We start from the raw sequence: 26,796 nt of genomic DNA on the forward strand, positions 1-26,796 counted from the left end.
GGGCTCGATGAGAAGGCAAACTTTTCTAGCTATGCCAGGCATACTTAGCTCATTGTTATGGATGTATTCAAATGACTATCAATAGAAAATATCCTGAACAAATGCAGCTACTTTGCGGTTATTCTGGCTGCAGAGGTCGAGACTGTGTTGTCTAGTTAGTAAGCAAGGGACAAGAATGTTGCCAACACGTAGAATTGGGTTGCGTCTCAAGCAACCAAAAGATGAGAAATAATGAATTATCATTAGCATTCTTTTTTATTGCTACCCGTAAATGTGTGCTTTAGTATTGTTTTCTTTGGCAACTGTGGTATAGCGGGATAAACGCCTCGGTTCTGTCCAAATGAACTCCGCAACGAGACTTGGCTCCACCTCGGCTCCGCCTCGTCACGTCGTGTAGTCCATGATTTTCCAGCTAGTGTACAGAACGTCAGTGTTCATCCCTTACATGTAAAAGCCTTCAATCAGAATTATAGCGGCACACTTGATCTGCGCATGTGCTAGCACAAGCAGCGCAAACCTCTTTCTTTTGCACAACAGAATTGAGCTCGAAATAGCTGAAAGTAGGCATCTTAGAAAGAGTTTTCACATACAAACATGTTTCCGAACTCACAAAAAAAATAGCATGGGTGCTGTGGTAGAACGTTTATTTTGATTGGGGATTTTCTGCATTTGTCAAAGTCCCATCAGTTAGCCTGATTTCAGATGTGTCCATGTAAACAGGATTATTATGGAAATCATGCACAGCTTGTTAACTTTTAAATCAAACTATTATATTAATCTGACTATTCACAGGAATCGCATTATTGTGTGCACACAACCGTACTCATTGACTCGTCCATCAAAAGGATGAAAGAAAACTTTAACATGTACTGGCTGTATGCACTGTGCGAGGTGAGTAAGGGGAAGTTCTGATGATATTAGGCTATAAGGACTGAGAAGCCACACCAATCAACCAGTTCCTTAACTACCCTGGAGTAGAGCGAACAGACATTTACACAGAGAGACAGAGCAGTCAGAGACAGACAGAGGCAGTGAGAGGGACAGAAGATGCTCATCCTAGCCCTTCTCCTGGGCATCATGGTCTGCTGCACAGCCCAAGGTAAGCACATGAATCAAATGCTACCCTAGTAACACTGTAAGTAGTTGAAAATCAGCTCCTATGAGCTCCTTAATTTGTCTTTTGACCAATCAGATCAGATCGTTTGGCAGTAACTGGGCAAAATATCAGAAAACGCAGCCTTTGTTCTCCTAATACTTGGGATTTCTTAACCAACAAGACCTAATTTAAAATCATATGGTTTTGTTAATATTCACTCAAATGTGTAATAAATGTGTCATGAGTTATTTTGATTTATAAAAATATTCATTTTATTGTATTTTGCACAGATAAATTGTCATTACATAATTCAAAAAAAGTCATCCGAAAGTGTATATTTCATATAAAACGTTTCTGTAGTTTCTAATGAATGTATTAAACACATAAAAACCCACAATATTCTGTGTGGTTGTATTATATTTGACATATTCTACAATATAGATACATTATATTTTGTCTTAATTAAGAGTTTATGACAAAACATAAAAATGTAACCATGGGTGTAACAGAATTTTTACTCAAATTGATAGTGACTTTGAGGTGTTCTGCGTTAGTGAAGACGGTTACAGTGAGAACAAGTGTTTAGTTAGCTTTGTAGGTTCTGACATCTGAGAGCAGGGGGGTGGGTAGAGGTAACGGGACCTGTCCAGTTCCTGGTGACCCCCCCCCCCCCCCTCCCCCCACTCACTTCCCCACATCCTCATAAAAAGCAGAAGTAAGAGTGAGAATGGGAAACAGGCCCCCAAAGACCTCGATCCGCCTAAGCAGGTCCCCAGCCCAATGTGTTTCCTGGAACTAGACGCTATGTGGGGTTTCGTTTCAAACATTTCCACACACACAAAGACACACGTCAAACCAACTCAGGCACACTCTCATTTCCCCTTTCTCCCTAAAAAAAAAAGAAAAAAGAATATGAAACAAATAAGATATATGCCAAATAATTCTCTCTGTTGACGTTGGACCACACCGAGAAATGACATTTTCCTTGAATCATTCCTTTTTTCTATGGATGATTTCTAAGGCACACTACTGAAGTAACTCGTCATTCATCATTATGAGACAATTCTATCATGTCAGTAACAGCAAATTACATAACTTTGGTACTCAAGTGTTGGCATCATTCCTGACAGAGGAGAAATTCAAGAAGATGCGCTTCACTGACTTAAAGAAAGGGGATTGTTTGATGCCCATTTGAGTATTTTACACAAAAAAAAGTGAAACACTATGTTGTACAGTAAAAAAAAAAAAAAAAATTATTGCAGGTTTGTTGCCATGAATTAAAATGGGATGTCACCACAAAATGTCTTTGTTTTCACTGTTGGGGTTGTTGTGTCTTTACTATCATTAAATTGAAGACTTTGTTCGGAACTCAAGTTCTGTGAGGTGGAAGAAATTCCTTTGTTCTCTATGAAACTTCACTCTCTCTCTATACTGTGTGGCCATGAGGAGATCTTCAGGAATTTACGACCTCTCTCTGACCACAGCAGCCTAATTGAAGGAGGAAAGGGGGAGGCAGGGTGCTTGCTGTACCCAACGAGGGCAACGTCATGACAGAGGTTACCCTGTGGGCCGGGTGTGTTACCCTATGGGCCGGGTGTGGGGCTACACCATTGCCATGATTACTATATATATGTGATAACCTTTGTATGCTAGCAAGGCGCAATGAATTAATGAATTAATCTCAGGATGAGAACTGCCTGCCTGTGCTGATGGTCACACAGCCTCAAGGCTGAAATGGTATAGTAGAATGAGAAACCACAATCTAGACATGTTTTTCTCATCTTAGATACTTTGTATCTAATCCAATGCAACAATTTCTTAATATTTTATTTTACCTTACTTAACTAGGCAAGTCAGTTAAGAACATATTCTTATTTTCAATGACGGCCTAGGAACAGTGGGTCAACTACCTGTTCAGGGGCAGAACGACAGATTTGTACCTTGTCAGCTCGGGGGTTTGAACTTGCAACCTTCCAGTTACTAGTCCAACGCTCTAACCACTAGGGTACCCTGCCACCCCAATGTTAAGGTATGATTGACGGTAGGTTGTCCACACCCACTAAAGTGTTGTCTCCTGTTTCACCACACAGATCTTTACTATGTGAATCTCTGTCTGCAGTTGTATTTTATTACTAAAGAGTTTTATACCAAGGTTCCTGTGTCTGTGTCATCTATCTGGAAGACTAATTGTTGAAGGAAACTTACATCACCCCATGCAAAGAACCACCCAACATCACTCTCTTTCAGGTAACGAAGAAGCCCCTGCCAATGAACCAGTTGGCATGACCATGGGGGCCCCTAAATCAGCCATCCTCCCTGCCAACCCAGAGTCCAGTCAGGCTCCCCCAGTGGTAGCCCCTCCATCGCTCTGCTGTGGCGTGGACGAGCTGAAACAGTTACTCTTCCAACTAACCCACGACCAGCGAAGAGGTTGATAGCTGGAGAGGAGAGGTGGTCAAGGTGCTGTCTCCTTGAGTCAAACGTTTCGGGTAGCCTTCCACAAGCTTCTCACAACAAGTTGGGTGAATTTTGGCCCATTCCTCCTGAAAGAGCTGGTGTAACTGAGTCAGGTTTGTAGGCCTCCTTGCACACGCTTTTTCAGTTCTTCCCACACATTTTCTATAGGGTTGAGGTCAGGACTTTGTGATGGCCACCTTTACTTTGTTGTCCTTAAAACTTCTTATGGCTGGGGGCAGTATTGAGTAGCTTGGATGAATAAGGTGCCCAGAGGTGCCCACAGTAAACTGCCTGCTACCTGGTCCCAGAAGCGAATATATGCATTTTTGGATAGAAAACACTCTGACGTTTCTAAAACTGTTTGAATGATGTCTGTGAGTATAACAGAACTCATATGGTAGGCAAAAACCTGAGAAAAAATCCAACCAGGAGGAGGAAATCTGAGGTTGGTCGTTTTTCAACTCATTCCCTATTGAAGATACAGTGGGATATTGGTCATGTTGCACTTCCTAAGGCTTCCACTAGATGCCAACAGTCTTTAGAACCTTGTTTGAGGCTTCTACTGTGAATGAGGGGGGAATGAGAGGGGAATGAGCCAGGTGTCTGTCAGAATGCCATGCACTCGTGACGCTCGTTCACGTGTTACCTTACCGGTTGGAACATTATTGGAGATTTATGATAAAAACATCCTAAAGATTGATTCTATACTTTGTTTGTTTCTATGGACGGTAACGGAAATGTCTGCAACTAGTGAACGCGTGTCATGAATTTTGATTTGTGAACTGAAAGTGCTAACAAAAGGAGCTATTTGGACATAAATGATGGACATTATCGAACAAAACAAACATTTATTGTGGAACTGGGATTCCTGGGAGTGCATTCTGATGAAGATCATCAAAGGTAAGTGATATTTATAATGTTATTTCTGACTTCTGTTGACTCCAACATGGCGGATATTTTCTTGGGTTGTGTTGGTCTCTGAGTGCCGTACTCAGATTATTGTATGGTTTGCTTTTTCCGGAAAGTTTTTTCAAGCATTTTTTTGAATTTTGTTGAAAGGCACAGTCAATTTAGTGTATGTAAACTTCTGACCCACTGGAATTGTTATACAGTGAATGATAAGTGAAATAATCTGTCTGTAAACAATTGTTGGAAAAATGACTTGTGTCATGCACAAAGTAGATGTCCTAACCAACTTGCCAAAACTATAGTTTGCTTACAAGAAATTTGTGGAGTGGTTGAAAAATGAGTTTTAATGACTCCAACCTAAGTGTATGTCAACTTCTAAATTCAACTGTAATTGGACAAACTAACATAATCATAAATTAAATTGTGAGTTGTAATACTTGTTTGCAAATCCTTTGCAGTCAATGACTGCCTGAAGTCTGGAATCCATAGACGTCACCAGATCCTGGGTTTCTTCCCTGGTGATGCTCTGCCAGGCCCTTACTGCAGTCTTCAGTTCCTGCTTGTACTTGGGGCGTTTCAGTTTTGCCTTCAGCAAGTGAAATGCATGCTCAATTGGATTCTGGTCAGGTGATTGACTTGGCCATTGCAGAACATTCCACTTTTTTGCCTTAAAAACGTATTGGGTTGCATTCGCAGTATGCTTCGGGTCATCGTCCATCTGCACTGTGAAGCGCCGTCCAATGAGATCTGAAGCATTTGGCTGAATCTGAGCAGATAATAATAGCCCTAAACACTTCAGAATTCACCCTGCTGCTTTTTTTAGCTTTCACATCATCAATAAATACAAGGGAACCAGTTCCATTGGCAGCCGTACATGCCCACGCCATACCACTACCTCCACCATGCTTCACAGATGAGGTGGTATGCTTCGGATCATGAGCAGTACCTTCCCTTCTCCATACTCTTCTCTTCCCATCATTCCAGTACAAGTTGATCTTTGTCTCATCTGTCCATAGGATGTTGTTCCAGAACTGTACAGGCTTTTTAAAATATGTTTTTTTGGCTAACCTCCTGGAGGGTGTACTTGATCCGGCCAACTGTTGTGAAGGGTTTTTTTCTTCACCAGGGAAAGAATTCTTCTGTCATCCACCACAGTTTTTTTTTCTGTGGTCTTCCATGCCTTTTGGTGTTCCTGAGCTCACCAGTGCGTTCTTTCTTTTTAAGAACGTACCAAATAGTTGATTTGGCCAAAACGAATGTTTTAGCTATCTCTCTGACAGGTTTGTTTAGATTTTTCAGCTTAATGATGGGCTTCATTCATTGGCAGTGACAGCTCTTTGGACTTCATACTGAGGGTCAACAGCAACAGATTCCAAATGCAAATGCCACACTTGAAATAAACTCTTGACCTTGTAAATTAACTAATGAGGGAATAACACACACCTGGCAATGGAACAGCTGAGGAGCGAATAGTCCAATTACGTTTGGACCTTCAAAAAGGGGGTGACCACATATTAAAAGTGCTGTAATTGCCACACCGTTCACCCATTTTAGATGTAAATACCCTCAAATTAAAGCTGAAAGTCTTGGTGGTTCCAAACTTCTTCCATTTCAGAATGATGGAGGCCACTGTGTTCTTGGGAACCTTCAATGCTGCAGACATGTTTTGGTACCCTTCCCCACATCTGTGCCTCGACACAATCCTGTCTCAGAGCTCTACGGACAATTCCTTTGACTTGATGGCTTGGTTTTTGCTCTGACATGCTCTGTCAACTGTGGGGCCTTATATAGACAGGTGTGTGCCTTTCCAAATCATGTCCAATCAATCAAATGTACCATCTCACGGATGATCAATGGAAACAGGATGCACCTGAGCTCAATGTCGAGTCTCCAAGCAAAGGGTCTGAATACTTTTATAAATAAGGTATTTCTGTTTTTTATTTTTAATACATTTGCAAAAATGTCTAAAAACCTGTTTTTGCTTCTTCATTATGGGGTATTGTGTGTAGATAGATAAGGGACATTATTAATGTAAAAAAATGTGGAAAAAAATCAAGGGATCTGAATACTTTCCCGAATACACTGTACTGTAGGTATTGGAGTTACAAATGTGTTAATTCAAATGTGAAGTATATCATTACAGTAGACCAGTGGTTCCCAAACTTTTTATAGTCCCGTTCCCCTTCATACACTCAACCTCCAGCTGTACCCCCTCTAGCACCAGGGTTAGCACACTCTCGAATGTTGTTTTTTTGCCATCATTGTAAGCCTGCCACACCCACACTATACAATACATTTATTAAACAGAATAATGAGTGTTTTTGTCACTTCCCACGAGCAAAGTTGCGAGAAAGAGCTCTTATAGGACAAGGGCACAAATAATAATATAACAATAATTTTTGATGAACAAATAATGTTTTATATGTTAGCCATCTTACATATAAAACCTTATTTGTTCATCAAAAATGGTGAATAACTCACCACAGGTTAATGAGAAGGGTGTGCTTGAAAGGATGCACATAACTCTGTCTGTGACTGTATTTAGTTTTCATGGTAGTGAGGGCCAAGAATCCACTCTCACATAGGTATGTGGTTGCAAAGGGCATCAGTGTCTTAACAGTGCGATTTGCCAAGGCAAGAATCTCTGAGCACAGCCCTATCCAGAAATCTGGCAGTGGCTTCTGATTAAATTCAATTAGAATAAAACCGCTTGTTGCAATTTCGATGAGGGTCTCTTGTTCAGATATCGGTAAGTGGACTGGAGGCAGGGCATGAAAGGGATAACGAATCAAGTTGTTTGTGTCATCCATATCGGGAAAGTACCTGTGTAATTGCGTGCCCAGCTCACTCAGGTGCTTCGCTATATCACATTTGACATTGTCCATAAGCTTGAGTTCATTTGCACACTAAAAATCATACAATGATGGAAAGACCTGTGTGTTGTCCTTGTTAACACAGACAGAAAAGAGCTCCAACTTCTTAATCATAGCCTCAATTTTGTCCCGCACATTGAATATAGTTGGGGAGTGTCCCTGTAATCCTAGATTTAGATCATTCAGTTGAGAAAAAACATCACCCAGACAGGCCAGTCGTGTGAGAAACTCGTAATCATGCAAGCGGTCAGACAAGTGAAAATGGTCAGTAAAGAAAACTTTAAGCTCGTCTCTTAATTTAAAAAAACGTGTCAATACTTTGCCCCTTGATAATCATTACATGGTCACTGCCCATATCATTGCATAATGCAGAAAACTCACAAGAGTTCAGGGGCCTTGCTTTAACAAAGTTAACCATTTTCGCTGTATTGTCCAAAACGTCTTTCAAGCCGTCAGGCATTCCCTTGGCAACAAGAGCCTCTCAGTGGATGGTGCAGTGTACCCAAGTGGCGACGGGAGCAACGACTTGCACATGCGTTACCACTCCACTATGTCTCCCTGTCATGGCTTTTGCACCATCAGTCCAGATACCAACACATCTTGACCACTAAAGTCCATTTGATGTCATAAAGCTGTCCAGTACTTTAAAAATATCCTCTCCTGTTGTCCTGGTTTCCAGAAGAGGATGTCCTCCTTAATAGGGCAGTTGTACAACTAAATGCTTTCAACTGAAATGTGTTTTCCGCATTTAACCCAACCCCTCTGAATCAGAGAGGTGCGGGGGGCTGCCATAATTGACGGTGCCCGGAGAACCGTGGGTTAACTGCCTTGCTCGGGGCCAGAACGACAGATTTTTACCATGTCAGCTCGGTGATTCAGTCCAGCAACCTTTCGGTTACTGGCCCAACGCTCTAACCACTAGGCTACCTCCCGCCCCCCTCCGTAACGGACATATATCAGGAGCTGTGCCAGGCCCGACACATCTGTTGGCTCATCCAGCTGTAGCGCATATAATTCACTGGCTTGTATGTGAAGCAGTAATTGTTTCAAAACATCTCCTTTCATGTCAGTGATGCATTGTGAAACAGTGTTTTTTGATGAAGGTATTGTCTGTATAGTTTTTTGGCCTTTTCCCCCCAGCAGTGTCCCAGCCATATCCGCGGCAGCAGGAAGAATGAGGTCCTCCACAATAGTATGGGACTTGCTTGTCCTAGCCACTCGGTAGCTCACCATATAAGATGTGTCTAGCCCCTTCTTATTAATGGTATCTGTTGGTTTTATACATGTCTTACTACTCGAAAGTCGTCTTTATTCCCGCTCAAAAAAACTCCTGTGGCTTATTTTTCAAATTGTCATGTTTCGTTTCTAAATGTCTGCGCAAGAGTGAAGTTTCCCACAAGAGAGTAACGGTTAATGTGATTGGATGTTCATTATTTGACTCGGCTACCTGTATTTGACATTTTGTTGCTATTTCGCTGGACACTAGATAGTTTCATTTTATTTTTGGAAGTGAAACGAGGCTACTCAGGCGAGAGAAAAAAAATGTGGATCACAGCCTCCCGGGTGGCTCAGTGGTCTAAGGCTAGCTGTGCCACCAGAGACTCTGGGTTCGAGCCCAGGCTCTGTCGCAGCCGGCCGCGACCGGGAGGCCCATGGGGCGACGCACAGCGCTGTGGCGCCCGGGCGCAGTGCGCGCTGACCAGGTCGCTAGGTGCACGGTGTCTCCGACACATTGGTGCGGCTGGCTTCCGGGTTGGATGCGAGCTGTGTTAAGAAGCAGTGCAGCTTGGTTGGGTTGTGTTTCGGAGAACGCATGGCTTTCAACCTTCGTCTCTCCCGAGCCCGTACGGGACTTGTAGTGATGAGACAAGATAGTAACTACTAACAATTGGAAACCACAAAATTGGGGAGAAAAAGTGGATAAATTATTTATTTTTTAAAGGAATCACATTTTTGTTTGGCGTACCCCCGACGGCATTGTACGTACCCCCGTTTGGGACTAGCTGTGTAAGACTATGTCTGCATTCCATGAAACAGGAGATTGCTAGATTTGTTTATGTGTGTTATTAATTCCTGGTTCTGTCTTTGGTTTGTTGACAGAGCAGAGCCCTCCAGTGATCAAGCTGAACTCGGTGGTGCTGAGGGAGGCTGTGTGGACTATCCCTGTTGGAACCTCATCTTTCACATTGACCTGTGAGGGGTACAGCACAGTCACCTGGTCAACCACAGCATTCAAACTCATGAGGAAAACTAGATTGGGGAGTGTGATTACCACCAGGCGCCTTACAGTAGACTACACTGGCACATACAAGTGCATGTATGAGAACCAACCAGACCTCCTCTCAGAGGTCCACATCTATGTGAAAGGTAAGTGTATAAGTATTGTCATATTCAGTGCTCAACCTGAAGACTCACATGCACCATATATCACGTGTTATGTTCCTTATAGATCCCCATAACATCTTGGTGACCCCTCGAACCCTGGGAGATGTGAAGGAGGGCAGTGATGTTCTCCTCTGTCAGCTGACAAACCCCATAGCCACCGACCTATCCGTCCGTATGGCCAACGGAGACCCTACACCCCCCGACATGAACTACACTGTCAACCCAAAGAGAGGAATCCTCATCCGATACCTTCTGACAAGCCACAGCGCAGACTACGTCTGCAGTGCAAAGATCAATGGGGTCACGAAAGTCTCCAAAGTTGTCCCCATCTTCGTCATTCAAAGTGAGATGAAGTTGATGTCTGTGCATTTGTGTTTGTTGAACATTGAGGTTATTAGCCCCAAAGCATTTCAACACATCTAAACACTTCTCTACATCTGTTCCAGGCTTGCGTTTGCCACCATCTGTGCTAATTGAGGTAAATGGGTATGTTCGTATTGTTGGAGAGCAGCTCCTGATCCCCTGCATTACCAGCAACCCTAACCACTTCTACAACGTGACGTGGAAACACTCCTCCCTCAAAGTCAGTTAAACCGTAGCCTATTGTCAATTTCTGTCATTAAATCATAGATGTTTTCCCTACCTACGTGTGCTTTTAACTTGTATTCAGTATATTTCTGAAGATCTGAACTAATATGTTGGTGTTGTTTTTATAGGTATTGGACTTTTCACATAAAATGATACAAGGGGACCAGAGTAATCAAGTGCACATCACCAGTAGTGTGACTATCCCAGCTGTGGCCATGTCTCACACAGGGAACTTCACGTGTACAGCCATGAATGAGGCTGGGTTCAACAGCTCCACCACCTACCTGCAGGTTGTAGGTAAGCATTAGGGAGTGTTGATCTAGCGTCTAATATGTTTCATTACACAGACACATACAGTAGTTATGTAAGCCTGCAAGATCGGGATGGTAGTACGAGGCTCGTGTTGATTTCCACAAACACCAAACACGGAAACCTGTTTTAAAAGTGAAACTCAGCTCAGCATCCTCAAAAGGAAATTGGGGTGTAACAATCTCAATTTTCAGTTTAGTTCAAGTTCGTGGTCACAATAACGTTCACTCTATTTTCCCTCTCACCTCATCAGATAAGCCTTACATGAGGCTCATACCCCGCCTGTCACCGGATCTCTACTTAAATGGCTCCTTAGTTGAAGTGAACGAAGGAGAAAACCTTGAGATAAACATTCAGATCGAGGCATATCCTCAAATCATGGAGCAGTGGTGGGACATCCCCATGTCTCACAATCACAACATCTCCACTCATGACGACACATGGGCCGTCCGATTCAATAACAGGTAATTGTTTTCCCATCTAGTTTCACTGGACATGATTTGTCTGATTCTAAATGTTTGTATCAAATCATTTATAAAGTAAGTACAGAATCTATTTATTGAAACTGCGCTGTTATTTGAAACCGACTGATACGGTCACCCTGTAGGTACGAGAGCAGCTTGCTGCTACAGAGAGTGAGGTCTGAGGAGAGAGGCCAGTACACCCTCCACACCAGGAGCACATGCCTCAATGGCTCCATCACCTTCAATGTCCAAGTCTACCGTAAGTGATCTCACTCCAGCGTGATCGGTCACATCAACATTCAAACTGGCAGGAAAATATGGACCGCAATTGTGAACCGATCTGAGAATGTGACGCCGACTTAAAAAGCGTGATGCCGTTTGTCCTCTCTGACTGAGTAGAGAAACCCAGTGCCATGGTCCTACTGAAGAATGTTACCACCCTGACCTGCACCGCCTCTGGATACCCAGCTCCCACAATCCTCTGGTACCAGTGCCCAGGAATACAAAACACGTAGGTGTAAAAACTGCTGATGTAAAAAAAAAGGGCTGTATAAAATACATTTGATTGATGGATTGTAGATTCTCTAACTGGATTGCAATCGAACAAGATCTTTCCAAGGCACAAGATGCAGAGAGAGCTGTTTTGACTCTTCTGTGCTCATCCTGATGTTCCTCTGTCAGGTGTGATGGTGATAATGACACGGTGGAGGTGCAGCCTCTTCTCACCAGCACCATGGAGGTGCAGAGTGAGGTGACCCTCAGTCCCTCAAGTATGGAGGTCACAGTGGAGTGTGTGACCTTTAACCTGGTTGGTAAAGAGCGGGACATCTTCGTATTGCGTAAGACAACCTTTGCAGATATACAATATACTGTACAAAGAAAGGTTTTGTGAGGTTCTCACATGGCGCTGGTTCTATCACATCATGACTAGTATTAAAAACAGCTACAGGTAGTGTTATATCTAATATCACTTTTCAGTACTGAATAATGTCATGAGCTGACTTCAGGGGCATGTTGTTTATTATGTCTTAGGTGTCCCTGCTGCGACTTTACCAACATTTGCAACGCCCAAGCTGTTCACACCCACTTTCATTGGAGCCACCAGCACAGCAACCCTTCTGTTCCTTCTGCTTGTCATCGTCCTGTACAAATACAAGCAGGTGAGCTGCATTTACTGGCCCATTCACTGGCAATCAATGCCCAAAGACATGTGCAGTTAGACCATTACACAACATGTGTTTTCTCTCATAGAAACCAAAATATGAAGTCCGGTGGAAGATCATTGAGGCCAATGATGGGAATAACTACACCTTTATTGACCCTACACAACTTCCTTATAACAAGAAGTGGGAGTTCCCTCGTGACAAGCTGAGGCTTGGTGTGTTTTCTTGCAGTTTTTGGGGGTAAAAACAGAGACCAGTACACTAAACAGTAATGACTGACTGAATACTGTGTGTTCCAGGCCAGATTCTGGGAGCAGGGGCTTTTGGGAAAGTAGTGGAGGCCACTGCCTATGGTCTGGGGACAGGTGACAACATGACCACGCGCGTGGCAGTAAAGATGCTCAAGCGTGAGTTAGCCTCCTCATACTGTGTGTAAAATCTTTCCTGCAGCGTTGCATTTACATTACAGAAGTAAGTCAAAGTTTTTGTACAATAGATAACTGTTATTGGATACTTGCTGTTATTGGATACTTGCACCCATCGTAGAAGAAGCACTACCTCAGTACATGTAATAATGAAAAAATGACTTCCCCTCCTCAGCAAGCGCCCACTCCGAAGAGAGAGAAGCTCTGATGTCAGAGCTGAAGATCCTCAGTCACCTGGGATCTCATGACAACATTGTTAACCTGTTAGGGGCGTGTACTCAAGGAGGTGCGACAAACTCTTTTCTGTACTTGCATTTCCATACAGCAAGGTCAACACGACTTGGCGAGTGTCATTGTTAACCAAATTGATCATCCCATTTATTGTGTTCGACCACAGGCCCAATGCTGATGATCACGGAGTACTGCAGCTATGGCGACCTGCTGAACTTCTTGCATGGCAAGGCCAAGCTGTTCCTGTACTCTATCCCGAGAGGACCAGGGACTCCAGAGGTTCCACGGGTTCCAGAGAACCATGATCACTACAAGAACACATGTGCACAGGAGTCCCGTGTAAGGAGGTAGGCTGTAATGATCACTAACACGCCGCTCTCGTCTCAACTCACTCTTCTTTTTCCAATCTCCCAGCAGACACATGGTTCCTGTTTAAGTGAAAGCACACCAGAACGAGAAACAGATGTGAGACAAAGTTTCAGTCTCCACAAATGGTTTATGTAATGTGTATTCCACTAGTCAGTGACCTCATGTGCTCCGATTTTATTCACTGCTCTCTGTGGTGCCGCATCACAATCCACATTCTAACAAGACATGCATGCCTCTTCACACGTGTCAAGGTCTTTATGCTTTCATTGAAACCACACATTATAATGCCTACACAGAATACATGTACAGTGTAGACCGTGGTGTAACCTTGTCATGTAGCAGGCTCAGTAACATGAGGACACAATGGGTATGTTTAAAGGGTATGATTTCTCTGCAAGCTTAGCATTCCATCACAGCAAACATCATCCGCACATGCATCCTCTTCTTCTACATATCACTACATCATCTCCGTAGTGATGTGCAGTTCGCAAACGATTCGTTCTTTTTGAACGACTCTTTTTACTGACCCGAGAGTCATGACTCGTTCATTTTAGTCGTTTGACCTGCTAGTGCTGGCCGCGATGAGTCCTACTGCAGGATTGATACACACTCCTCCAGCTCAGTGGCTCCAGAGACCTGCTCCGACCACCAACTGCCTGTCATTATGCTCGCGGAAAAATAGATCATGAGCATAGAGAATTAAAAAAATACATGTTTAGAACTCATGATAGATCGCATGGTGCAAGAATGACTACAATTGATTTATTATTGAATTGTATAATGGACACAGCTTTGTAGAACCAAAACATACACGCCCGCTCCTCAAAAAGATTTCAACTCGGGAATGGTTCACAAACGATTGTGCTTATCACCCTCACAGCATTGCTGTGCCTTGGTTTCTCAAACGATTGCCTTGCCTGGTTTACCAACTACTTTTCTGATAGAGTTCAGTGTGTCAAATCGGAGGGCCTGTTGTCCGGACCTCTGGCAGTCTCTATGGGGGTGCCACAGGGTTCAATTCTCTCGCCGACTCTCTTCTCTGTATACATTAATGATGTCGCTCTTGCTGCTGGTGATTCTCTGATCCACCTCTACGCAGACGACACCATTCTGTATACTTCTGGCCCCTCTTTGGACACTGTGTTAACAAACCTCCAGACGAGCTTCAGTGCCATGCCTCTCCTTCCATGGCCTCCAACTGCTCTTACACGCAAGTAAAACTAAATGCATGCTATTCAATCGATCACTGCCCGCACCTGCTCGCCCGTCCAGCATCACTAATCTGGACAGCTCTGACTTAGAATACGTGGACAACTACAAGTACTACTCGTAGCACGCGCTCCAGCAGGTATATCTCACTGGTCACTCCCAAAGCCAATTCCTCCTTTGGTCGTCTTTCCTTCCAGTTCTCTGCTGCCAATGACAGGAACGAACTGCAAAAATCTCTGAAGCTGGAGACTCATATCTCCCTCACTAGCTTTAAGCACCAGCTGTCAGAGCAGCTCACAGATCACTGCACATAACCCATCTGTAAACAGCCCATCTATCTATCTACCTACCTCATCCCCATACTGTATTTATTTATTTATCTTGCTCCTTTGCACCCCGGTATCTCTACTTGCACATTCATCTTCTGCACATCTACAGTACCATTCCAGTGTTTAATTGCTATATTGTAATTACTTCGCCACCATGGCCTATTTATTGCCTTAACTCCCTTATCTTACCTCATTTGCACTCACTTTTAGTTTTCTTTTGTTCTACTGTATTATTGACCGTATGTCTTGTTTATCCCATGTGTAACTCTGTGTTGTTGTATTGTGTCGAATTGCTACGCTTTATCTTGGCCAGGTCGCAGTTGCAAAATGAGAACTTGTTCTCAACTAGCCTACCTGGTTAAATAAAGGTGAAATCATTTTTTTTTAACAATTCTGTTCTGTAATTCTGCCGCACAAAACAGAACAAACCTCTCAGTCCTCTGTGTGTGTGCAGTGACAGTGGGATCTCCTGCTCCAGCTCAGACAACTTCCTGGACACACATCCAGCGCAGAGACCCAAACACTGTCCTATGGGTAATTAGCATCCTTTTACTCATCACAGTAGCATAGAGAGGTTTGAGGAGTGGAACGTCTTAAGGCTGCAGTGCTACTGGTCATTTACAAAAGTTACCAGCATTTTCAGTACATTTTGTAATTAACAGGTAATCTATTGCAAATTTGGTCATTTATACCTGAATAACTTTTAAACATGTAATCATATAAAATATATTTTCTTAATCTTTATATCTGACCATATTGTCCATGAGTTTCTAGTTGATAGACCATAAGGTTCAAGAACAAATAGTTTAATTATTTAAAAAAGTGTCTAATCAACAATTACATTTTATTGTTGGGACTGTAGTAAGGTTCTATCTGCGCAAAGCATAGTTCTGAGAAATTGAGCATCAAAAATGTTTACAACCCAGATCTCAGAACTGTTTTGTAGTGAATTCCTCTTTCATAACCAATTCAGGTCTTCACCTTAAAAAGTACCTAAAGTGCAGAGTATCAAAATACTGAGACGTTTGTAAATAGATAGAATCGCAGATAGAACCGTATGGCTGAACCCAGATTGACATTTCAGAACAATAAGGTTCAATTTGATACAGAATGTTACAATTCTTTCAATTCCAAGAGAACATAACAAAAGAGTGGGAGATGTTGTCGAGAAACACTGGCATGTTTAATCACCGGACCCAGCTTTGCCAGCTGAATTTAAGAATCCACCCCTTATTGTCATAGGAGAGGTCGCAATTTACACGATAAAATGGCCAAAAAAGAAAATCAGCCAGGCTCTTTTACGCCCTCTTCCAAAGGGTAGCTTTTAATGCAGAGGTTGTGCAGAGTGCAAGTGTGAATATTTTTGCCACCCACAAACAGGAAAACAATTCCAAACAAATGACATTATTACGTACTACATCACCCATGTTATCGACATGATTAAATGTCCATGTGGGCTGTTACGTCGGTAAAAACTCTCGTTCTCTCAAACAAAAAATTACTGAACATAAAAGTTCAATCAGGAGAAACCACAGGGACTATCCAGTCGCAGTACATTTTAATGACCTAAAACATGACATTTCCACCTTTAGATTATTTTGAGGCATAGAGAAAGTTAAGATGTCAGACAGGGGAGGTGATATAAATAATACTCTCAGCAAATGAGAATGTTTTGGGATTTTCACACTCCAGACATTGTTTCCTCAAGGTCTTAATGACGAAAAATCGATGTATATGTTATGCTGTGAATGTGAACATAAATGAATGCCCCCATTTCAGATTGCTCTGACGTTTTGCTTGCGCTGTACCCAATGATTTTAGAAAACTTGCTTGGTAGGTCGATGTCCTCATTGTGATTTTACAGGCATGTTTAATACGTTTTATGTACACACTGTAATATAATATTTGTGAAATGCAGATTGTTATATTTGGTAGCGCTTACTTGTTTTCCCTCGACTCCAACCCCATTCGATGCGTGGAACGATGTGGGTGAGGCTATGTCTACATAAGGGTGCAATGTTATTTTTTTTAACTCACAAAAGCTCTGACGAAGGCCTTGGGACCGATGCGTAAACTTATTAAACAGCAGTGATACTATCAAGAGCAGAGACACTGTCAAGAGCAGAGACACTATCAAGAGCAGTGATACTATCAAGAGCAGTGATACTATCAAGAGCAGAGACTATCAAGAGCAGTGATACTATCAACAGCAGTGATACTATCAAGAGCAGTGATACTATCAAGAGCAGTGATACTATCAAGAGCAGTGATACTATCAAGAGCAGTGTGCGGGTTTCTTATTTTTTTCACAATAGAAAATGACAGACATTTAATGAATAAATAAATATTACGTCTTTCTAATCACATCAAATATACCGTGACTTCGGAAAGTATTCAGACCCCTTGGCTTGTTCCACATTTTGTTAGGTTACAGCCTTATTCTAAAGTTGATTAAATTTGGTTTTTTTCCTCATCAATCTACAAACAATACCCCATAATGAAAAAGCAAAAACATTTTTTGTGTGCTAATTTATATGAACAAAAACGCAAATATTACATTTACATAAGTATTCAGACCCTTTAGTGCTTTGTTGAAGCACCTTTGGCAGCGATTACAGCCTCGAGTCTTTTTGGGTGTGACGCTACAAGCTTGGCACACCTGTATTTGGGGAGTTTCTCCTATTCTTGTCTGCAGATCCTCTCAAGCTTTGTCAGGTTGAATGGGGAGCATTGTTGCACAATTATTTTGAGGTCTCTCTAGAGATGTTTGATCGGGTTCAAGTCAGGGCTCTGGCTGGGCCACCCAAGAACATTCAGAGACTTGTCCTGAAGCCACTCCTGCGTTGTCTTGGCTGTTTGCTTAGGGTTGTTGTCCTGTTGGAAGGAGCAGGTTTTTATCAAGGATCTCTGTGTACTTTGCTCCATTCATATTTGCCTCGATCCTGACTAGTCTCCCAGTCCCTGCCACTGAAAAACATCCCCACATCATGATTCTGCCACCATCATGCTTCACTGTAGATTTCCTCCAGCCATGCTAGATTTCCTCCAGCCGTAATGCTTGGCATTCAGGCCAAAGAGTTCAATCTTGGTTTCAATCTTGGTCTGAGACTTTAGGTGTCTTTTGGCAAACTCCAAGTGGGCTGTCATGTGCATTTTACTGAGGAGTGGCTTCCGTCTGGCCACTCTGTCATTAAAGCCTGATTGGTGGAGTGCTGCAGAGATGGTTGTCCTTCTGGAAGGTTCTCCCATCTTCACAGAGGAATTCTAGAGCTCTATCAGAGTGAGTATTGGGTTCTTGGTCACTTCCCTGACAAACGCCCTTCTCCCGATTGCTCAGTTTGGCCGGGCAGCCAGCTCTAGGAAGAGTCTCAGTGGTTCTAAACTTCTTCAAGATTAAGAATGATGGAAGCCACTGTGTTCTTGGGGACCTTCAATGCTGCAGACATTTTTTAGCAACCCTTTCCCAGATCTGCACCTCGACACAATCTCGGAGCTCTACAGACTATTTCTTTGACCTCATTGCTTGGTTTTTACTCTGTCATGCACTGTCAACTGTGGGACCTTTATATAGACAGGTGTGTGCCTTTCCAAATCATGTCCAATCAATTGAATTTACCACAGGTGGACTCAATCAAGTTGTAGAAACATCTCAAGGATGATCAATGGAAATAGGATGCACCTGAGCTTAATTTCGAGTCATAGTGAAGGGTCTGAATACTGATGTAAATAAGATATGTTTTTTATTTTGAATACATTTGCAAACCTAAAAAATTTTTTTTTCACTTTGTCATTATGGGGTATTGTGTGTGGAGTTTTTTTATTTAATTCATTTTAGAAAAAAGCTGTAAAGTAACTAAATGTGGAAAAAGTCGATGGGTCTGAATACTTCCCGAAGGCACTGTATTTATTAATGTTCAGCACACATTTGTTAAAGCAATAGTTCACTAAATTGACAAATACTCTATATCCTATGGAAAACTAGCAACATTGCTAAAGTTTAGCCCTGGGTGAAATATTTTTCTGGTCTCTGACACCCGAAATCAGTAAACTATTTGCTAGTTATCAATAAACTGTAGTACATTTTTTATTTTAGTGAAATACCCCTTTCATGGAGGTTTTCATATTGCTATAGAACAAGTCAACAAAATAGCGATGCTTCTCCAATGGGCCTTAAACAAGCTGTAAGGCCGCTGCAATTATTTATTTTTACCACAAAGACCATTCTTCTGAAAAAGTGGTGAAAAAATTCTAAGTACTTGCAAAAGCAGACCAGAACTTATGATACGAATAATGAAGGACTTGTGCAAAATGAACGTTCTATCTGCAAAATGTGTGGTTGGAGATAATTAGTATTTTTCAAGTCCCAGATCTCAGAACTGTTTTGTCTTCTTCTCTCATGACTCAATAAGTACATCACCTTATGTACAATTATTTTCTATTTACAACCCAGCATTGTGTGATTGGATTGCAGCTAGAACCTTAAAGAACCAAGTTCAAAGGTTATGGCACAGACATAACTTTTTTTGTTCATTGTAAATTGACTTTTTAACAAATCTGACATCTCAGATGAGAAGGACCACCTGTCACGCCCTGACCATAGAGAGCCCTTGTTTCTCTATGGTGTAGTAGGTCAGGGTGTGACTAGGGGGTATTCTAGTTTATAATTTCTATGTTGTGTTCTAGTTTATATTTTCTATGTTGGTGTTTTGTATGATTCCCAATTAGAGGCAGCTGGTAATCGTTATCTCTAATTGGGGATCATATTTAAGTAGCTATTTTTCCCACTTGTGTTTGTGGGATATTATATTTTGTGTTTGTGCATGTGCACCACGTAGTCACGTTCCGTTGTTCGTTTATTTGATTTATTGTTTTTGGCTTAAGTTTCACTTTGGAATAAATATGTGGAACTCAATATCCGCTGTGCCTTGGTCCCGTTCTTACGACAGCCGTGACACCACCTAAAGAACAGCTTTATGTGAACAACCCATTCTTGACCAAAATGTCAGATAGATCCTTATACTCCCAAGGTCTCAATTAACAAATAACTATGCAACACTTCCAATGATTTACATTTCTCACAACTGACACCAGTTTGGCACCAAAACATTTACAACAAAGACCTATTGGCATTGTAAAATAAATAGAAGCATGTGCAATATATAAAGCATATTTCATGCTGAAAAACTATCATATTAAACACCAATGGTATTCACTTAGTTGATGGGTTATATTTAGGATAATGTTTTACAGATTTGTCATTCCATTTGTTATATTACAATTATATATATTTTATTATTCTATACCTTTTATATGTTATGAAAATTCCATAAAAAAACTTGAATGTTTCCAAAATGTCAGTAGTTTACTGGTAAACTTAGAAGGTTATCTGAAATATACCCTCCCTTTGCAACCCTAGGTCTCATATACTCTCTCTCTCTCTCTCTTTCTCTTCCTGATAGGTTCCCTATGTGAGGATCCAGAGACAGGCACCTGGTCGCTGGACATAGAAGACTTGTTGAGGTTCTCCTCTCAGGTGGCTCAGGGAATGGACTTCCTGGCATCCAAAAATGTAATAGAATACAAATGTAATTAATAACATAACTCATGTAGAGTAACATGCAGATGCACACACGTACATATGAATGACGCCTATGTTGTCTTCTTGCAGTGCATTCACAGGGACGTGGCCGCTAGGAACGTCCTCTTGACCGATGGCCGTGTGGCTAAGATCTGCGACTTCGGCCTCGCCAGAGACATCGAAAATGACTCCAACTATGTGGTGAAAGGAAATGTGAGTAAATAACATATCAAGAAATCACTTTAGTTTTAGAGGCTCCGATCCTTGAATGATTGCGAACTATGATATGACGATGATCTCTAAATCTATTGTATTCCCAGGCCCGTCTGCCAGTGAAGTGGATGGCCCCTGAGAGCATCTTTGAATGTGTGTACACAGTGAAGAGTGACGTCTGGTCCTATGGGATACTGCTGTGGGAGATCTTCTCTCTGGGTGGGTCACACTGGCATGTGATGACAAAAATACTGTCTTATGTTGAATTAATCAAAGTTTGTGTCCAAATGAAATATCTGAAATAAATATTTGGTTGGTATTTCTAGGTAAGAGCCCATACCCTAATGTTGTGGTGGACACCCGGTTCTACAAGATGATCAAAGATGGATGCTACATGTCTCAGCCAGACTTTGCCCCTCCAGAAATGTGAGTATTGTACTTCAAGATGGGTATATCAGTGAAGAGATATGACGTTACCTGACTGCCTGCTGCACTATCTGAAACTGATTGTTCTCCTCAGATACACCATCATGAAAATGTGCTGGAACCTGGAACCAACAGAGCGTCCAGCCTTCAGTACCATCGGCCAACTTATCCAAAGGCTACTGCCTGACCAGCCAGACCATGTAAGATGGACTTAAGTGACACACTGCCTAGTGGTTAGAGCATTGGGCCAGTAACCGAAAGGTTGCTGGATTGAATCCCTGAGCTGACAAGGTAAAAATCTGTCGTTCTGCCTCTGAGCAAGGCAGTTAACCAACTGTTCCCCGGGCACCGTGAATGTCGATTAAGGCAGCCCCCCACACCTCTCTGATTCAAATGCGGAAGACACATTTCAGTTGAAGCCATTCAGTTGTACAACAGACTAGGTATCTCCCTTTCACTGTAGAAAATATTTTTAAGTTTAGTCTCTCTCTTAGCATTCCACTAACTTCTAATCATTCCCTACAGATAGATCTACTGTACTTCTAAAATGTATTTAGAGTTTGTGGAAGAATATCATTTGGTGGGAAAAAAAGTTTTTGAATGTGATACTAAGTATCCTGACTTCTGCCAGACCTACAGGAATGTGCAGGATAAGACTCCACAGCAGGGGGCAGGAGAGCAGGGGGACCCAGATAAGACGAATGGGGATTGTGAACAGACACTGAACCAAGAGGGAGAGGAGGAGCCCCTGATGAAAAATAACAACTACCAGTTCTGCTGAGAGCACATCAGGCCATCATCAATGACTATACATTCACGTTAACATCTGTCAATCACAGGCAAGAGATGGGTGGATACACACCAGTTTATCCAAATGTCTTGATTCTCATTGTACTGAACATGATTTCAGTGCCATACAGTAGCTGCCAGTAAGCAACATTGGGAACTAAGCTTTTATGCCTTGATTATGTCTTGATCATTGATCAAATGACCAAAAGCTCATAATTAGGTCATATAAATCTAATTATCTTTAAAGCTGCAATATGTACACTTTTGGGTGACCCCACCAAATTCACATAGAAATGTGAGTTATAGATCTGTCATTCGCAGTGAAAGCAAGTCTAAGAAGCAGTAGATCTGTTCTGTGCACTATTTCTGTTCTGTGCACTGCTTTTCCGTTCACAAGTTTCGTTTTTGCATCTTTCACTTTCTATTTTGTACACAAGCTTCAAGCAGCTGAAAAAAACAACATCTTTTGTTATTTCACAGCGGTTTAGACGGTACAATGATTCACAACACTATACTTGCTTGTTTAGTCATAAACTGAAATGAGGCATACTATTAGAATGTTAGCAACCAGGAAATGGCTGAGCGATTTCTAGATAATGTATGTCTATTGGAGAATAAAGGCAGTTACATATGCAGCTTTATGTTTCCAAAAATCCCAAAATTCTCAACACCAATTTCACTGAACTGAGATCAACATTTCAGTACGCCCTAGCAGCACAAAAAGACATAGTTATTGCAAACGCTTTACAATTATATCATATAGTAGCAACATAGTCTCTTTTGAAAGTTTTTCTTGAGTGTTTGAAAATCTGAAGTGTGTGAACTTCAATGGAACCAAATGATTTCTGTTTTTTGTCTTGCCTTCAGCGTAAGAAATGCTTTACATTCAACTGAAACGTACTGTAACTCTTGGCACGCTCAACGCCAGCTTCACAAGGTAGTGACCTGGAATGAATTTCAATTAACAGGTGTGCCTTGTTAAAAGTTCATTCGTGGAATTTCTTTCTTTCTTAATGTTTTTGAGCCAAGCAGTTATTGTGCGGAAAACTTCAAGAACTTTCAAAGTTTCTTCAAGTGCAGTCGCAAAAAACAATCAAGCGCTATGATGAAACTGGCTCTCATGAGGACTGCCACAGGAAAGGAAGACTCAGTGTTACCTCTGCTGCAGAATATAAATTCATCAGAGTTAACTGAACCTCAGATTGCAGCCCAAATAACAGAGACTGCGTGAATCAGGCTTTCATGGTCTAATTGCTGCAAATAAACCACTACTAAAGGACACCAATAATAAGAAGAGACTTGCTTGGGCCAAGAAACACGAGCAATTGACATTAGACCGGTGGAAATCTGGCCATTGGTCTGATGAGTCCAAATTTCAGATTTTTGGTTCCAACCGCTAAAGGTGAATGGATGATGTCCACACGTGTGGTTCCCACCGTGAAGCATGGAGGAGGTGTGATGGTGCTTTGTTGGTGTCACTCTCTTATTTATTTATTTTTTATATTCAAGGCAAATTTAACCAGCATGGCTACCACAGCATTCTGCAGCAATACACCATCCCATCTGGTTTGAGATTATAATTTGACTTCAACAGGACAATGACCCAAATCACACCTCCAGGCTGTGTAAGGGCTATTTGACCAAGAAGAGTGATTGAGTGCTGCATCAGATGACCTGGCCTCCACAATCACCCGACCTCAATCCAACTGAGATGGTTTGGGATCAATTAGACTGCAGAGTGAAGGAAAAGCAGCCAACAAGTGCTAAGCATATGTGGGAACTCCTTCAAGACTGTTGGAAAAGCATTCCTCATGAAGCTGGTTGAGAGAATGCCAAGAGTTTGCAAAGCTGTCATCAAGGCAAAAGGTGGCTACTTTGAACAGTCTAAAATACATTTTTTTTTGTTTTTGGTTACTACATGATTCCATATGTGTTATTTCATAGTTTTGATGTCTTCACTATTATTCTACAATGAAGAAAATAATAAAAAATAAAGAAAAACCTTGAATGAGTAGGTGTGTCCAAACCTTTGACTGGTACAGTATATATATATACAGTGCATTCGGACCCTTTGACTTTTCCACATTTTGGTACATTACAGACTGAGTCTAAAATGCACTACATAAAACATGTTCCTCAATCTACACACAATACCCCATAATGACAAAGGGAAAAAAGGGTTTTATATTGTTTTTGCACATGTATATTGTAACGACCCTGTCGATAGCGCGCCGGGCCTCGGACTCAAAGGTCGAGGGTTCGAGACCTGCTCCCTGCTGTTTCATTACAATATAAAAAAATGAAATACTATACTCACGTAAGTATTCAGGCCCTTTGCCATGAGACTCGAAATTGAGCTCAGATGAATATTTTTTTCATTGATCATCCTTGATGTTTCTACAACCTGATTGGAGTCCACCTGTGTTAAGTTCAATTGATTGGACATGATTTGGAAAAGCACACACCTGTCTATATCAAGGCTCGCATAGTTGACAGTGCATGTAAGAGTGAAAATCAAGCCACGAGGTCAAAGGAATTGTCCATAGAGCTCCGAGACAGGATTGCGTTGAGACAGAGATCTGGGGAAGGGTACCAAAAAATGTCCGCAGCATTTAAGGTCCCTAAGAACACAGTGGCCTCCATCATTCTTAAATGGAAGAAGTTTGAAACCACCAAGACTCTTCCCAGAGCTGGCCGCTTGGCCAAACTGACAAAATCGGGGGAGAAAGGCTTTGGTCAGGGAGGTGACCAAGAACACGATGCTCACTCTGACAAAGCTCCTCTGTAGAGATGGGAGAACCTTCCAGAAGGACAACCATCTCTGCAGCACTCCACCAATCAGGCTTTTATGATAGAGTGTCCAGACGGCAGCCACTCCTCAGTAAAAGGCACATGACAGCCCGCTTGGAGTTTTCCAAAAAGGCACCTAAAGGACTCAGACCATGAGAAACAAGATTCTCTGGTCTGATGAAACCAAGATTGAACTCGAAGGCCTGAATGCCAAGCGTCACGTCTAGAGAAAACCTGGCACCATCCCTATTGTGAAGCATGGTGGTGGCAGCATCATGCGGTGGGGATGTTTTTCAGCGGCAAGGACTGAGAGACTAGTCAGGATTGAGGGAAAGATGAACGGAGCAAAGTACAGAGAGATCCTTGATGCAAACCAGCTCCCGAGCGCTCAGGACCTCAGACTGGGGCGAAAGTTCACCTTCAAACAGGACCACAAACCTAAAGCACACAGCCAAGTTTTTTTATTTGTAAAAGAATTTGCAAATATTTATAAAAACCTATATTTGCTTTATCATTATGGGGTATTATGTGTAGATTGATGAGGGGGAAAACAATTTAAACCATTTTAGAACAAGGCTGTAGCATAGCAAAATGTGGCAAAAGTCAAGGGGTCTGAATAATTTCCGAATGCACTGTGTGAGTATACGCAACCCTAGATTTGTGTCAGGGCTATATCTCATGGAAGTATGAAATAGTATGAATAAATTCCTCAAAACACGTTTCAATCATTTCAATCATTTTTTGAAAATGTTGGTAACCCCTTTTATAAAAGTGATAATTCCCTCAGAGCCGGTGTTCGTGCCAATATATCCTACAAACACCGGCTTCTCGGGCATTATCACTTAAATATATACTGAGTGTACAAAACATTAAAGACACCTGCTCTTTCCAGGTGACCAGGTGAATCCAAGTGAAAGCTATGATCCCTTATTGACGTCACTTGTTAAATCCACTTTAAATCAGTGTAGATGAAGATTTTTAAGCCTTGAGACAGGGATTGTGTATGTGTTCCATTCAGAGAGTGAACGGGCAAGACAATAGCTTTAAGTGCCTTGAACAGGTTATGGTAGTAGGTGCCAAGAACTGCAACACTGGTTAGTTTTTCACGCTCAACAGTTTCCTGTGCGTCTCAAGAATACCCCACCACCCAAAGGACATCCAACCAACTTGACACCACTGTGGAGTGTTATGCTATGAATTTCATTGACTCCACATAACCAGTCCCGGTAAAGGGTACACTTTCCCATGCATATAACTTGTCTTGAGGAAGTCGAGTGTGTATACACATACCCAAAAATGTGCATATTAGCTTTTATTTTTACTACCACTACCAGGAAGTGCTGAATTTTGCACAGATTTCTTGAAAACAAAGAGTCCAGACATTGCAAAAATGTCAAGTTACTTTTTTGCAATTCTGGAAGATGGCACCCTCCCTTCATAACCACAAAAACTAACCATAAAAAAATAAGAATTCAGAAGAGGGGTTGGATATTAAAAAAAAAGGCAAGGCTGAGTGATGACAATCCACAGGTGAATAACTGTCATTTATGCTGATCTTTCATGGACAGTTAGCCCAATTTATTTCATTCCCCTGTGTGTGACTGTTTGTGACACTAGGGGGTACCCTTGCACACAATTTATTAACAGAGTTCTAACCAAAAAGCCACTCGGCTCCAGCTCAGATTGACCCTCACCGACATCCTCTTCACTGTGTGGCCACATCACGTACTTTCTATAGCCCGTTCTATTACGTCATTATGAGCCAGACAGCTTGGAGTGTGGCTCACTGAGAGTAACTTCAGACTAACCCGAGACCAACTTTTCCTTCTAGTAAAACCCCTCGGAGATACAATAGGTATGAAAACGAGGTCCACTGTCAGATAAAGAATTCTCCCTACTGTGCTCTCAGCAAAGGACATTGCTGTATTAACCTTTCGAGCCCTTTCCCAAACTTTCATGAAAGCTTGGCATTTTACAAGACGCCTGAGGGCTATATTTGTCTGAGACAAAATAGTTTGAGAGGCCTTCTATATTTAAAGGAATTACAAAACAAAGCCAAATAAAGGCTTCGCTTCCAGAGTTGCCATCTGAAAAGTGCTGAAACCTCAATCTCTAATGGGTACATACAGTAACATAGATCTGTCTTGGTTCTATGATAATGGTGTTTGGGTTCATGTTTTCCTGTGAAACCAT

The 26,796-nt window shown here is 41.9% G+C and overlaps 2 protein-coding genes across 3 annotated transcripts in view; one reads left to right on the forward strand and one right to left on the reverse strand.

Moving 5' to 3' along the window:
- The window catches only part of LOC110534181 (homeobox protein CDX-1), a 101,213-nt gene that overhangs the window by 47,250 nt on the left and 27,167 nt on the right, over window positions 1-26,796 (reverse strand). The gene's annotated exons all lie outside the window — the stretch shown is intronic.
- On the forward strand, window positions 944-23,131 carry LOC110534179 (macrophage colony-stimulating factor 1 receptor 1). 2 transcript variants are annotated; one of them, XM_021618894.2, is made up of 21 exons: window positions 944-1,099; window positions 9,436-9,702; window positions 9,785-10,063; window positions 10,167-10,303; window positions 10,437-10,605; window positions 10,871-11,081; window positions 11,225-11,340; window positions 11,481-11,592; window positions 11,763-11,920; window positions 12,114-12,241; window positions 12,333-12,459; window positions 12,544-12,651; window positions 12,845-12,955; window positions 13,067-13,247; window positions 15,262-15,341; window positions 20,267-20,376; window positions 20,476-20,598; window positions 20,706-20,817; window positions 20,925-21,024; window positions 21,119-21,224; window positions 21,656-23,131. In XM_021618894.2, exons 1-21 carry the CDS (start codon window positions 1,048-1,050, stop codon window positions 21,803-21,805), a joined length of 2,937 nt encoding a protein of 978 aa, XP_021474569.2. In that variant the 5' UTR covers window positions 944-1,047; the 3' UTR covers window positions 21,806-23,131. The 2 variants fall into 2 exon arrangements, with proteins under 2 accessions (XP_021474569.2, XP_021474572.2); XM_021618897.2 differs by having other exon boundaries at window positions 972-1,099; window positions 9,441-9,702.

The sequence above is a fragment of the Oncorhynchus mykiss genome, chromosome 10 (genome assembly GCF_013265735.2).
Source record: "Oncorhynchus mykiss isolate Arlee chromosome 10, USDA_OmykA_1.1, whole genome shotgun sequence".
Classification (NCBI taxonomy): domain Eukaryota; kingdom Metazoa; phylum Chordata; class Actinopteri; order Salmoniformes; family Salmonidae; genus Oncorhynchus; species Oncorhynchus mykiss.

Excerpts from the sequence above, each read along its gene's own strand:
- LOC110534179 (XM_021618894.2), top strand. The coding sequence starts at position 1,048 with ATGCTCATCCTAGCCCTTCTCCTGGGCATCATGGTCTGCTGCACAGCC. Across the intron at positions 10,606-10,870 it reads CACCTACCTGCAGGTTGTAG|ATAAGCCTTACATGAGGCTC; the intron begins GTAAGCATTAGG and ends TCACCTCATCAG. Across the intron at positions 12,460-12,543 it reads TCGTGACAAGCTGAGGCTTG|GCCAGATTCTGGGAGCAGGG; the intron begins GTGTGTTTTCTT and ends TGTGTGTTCCAG.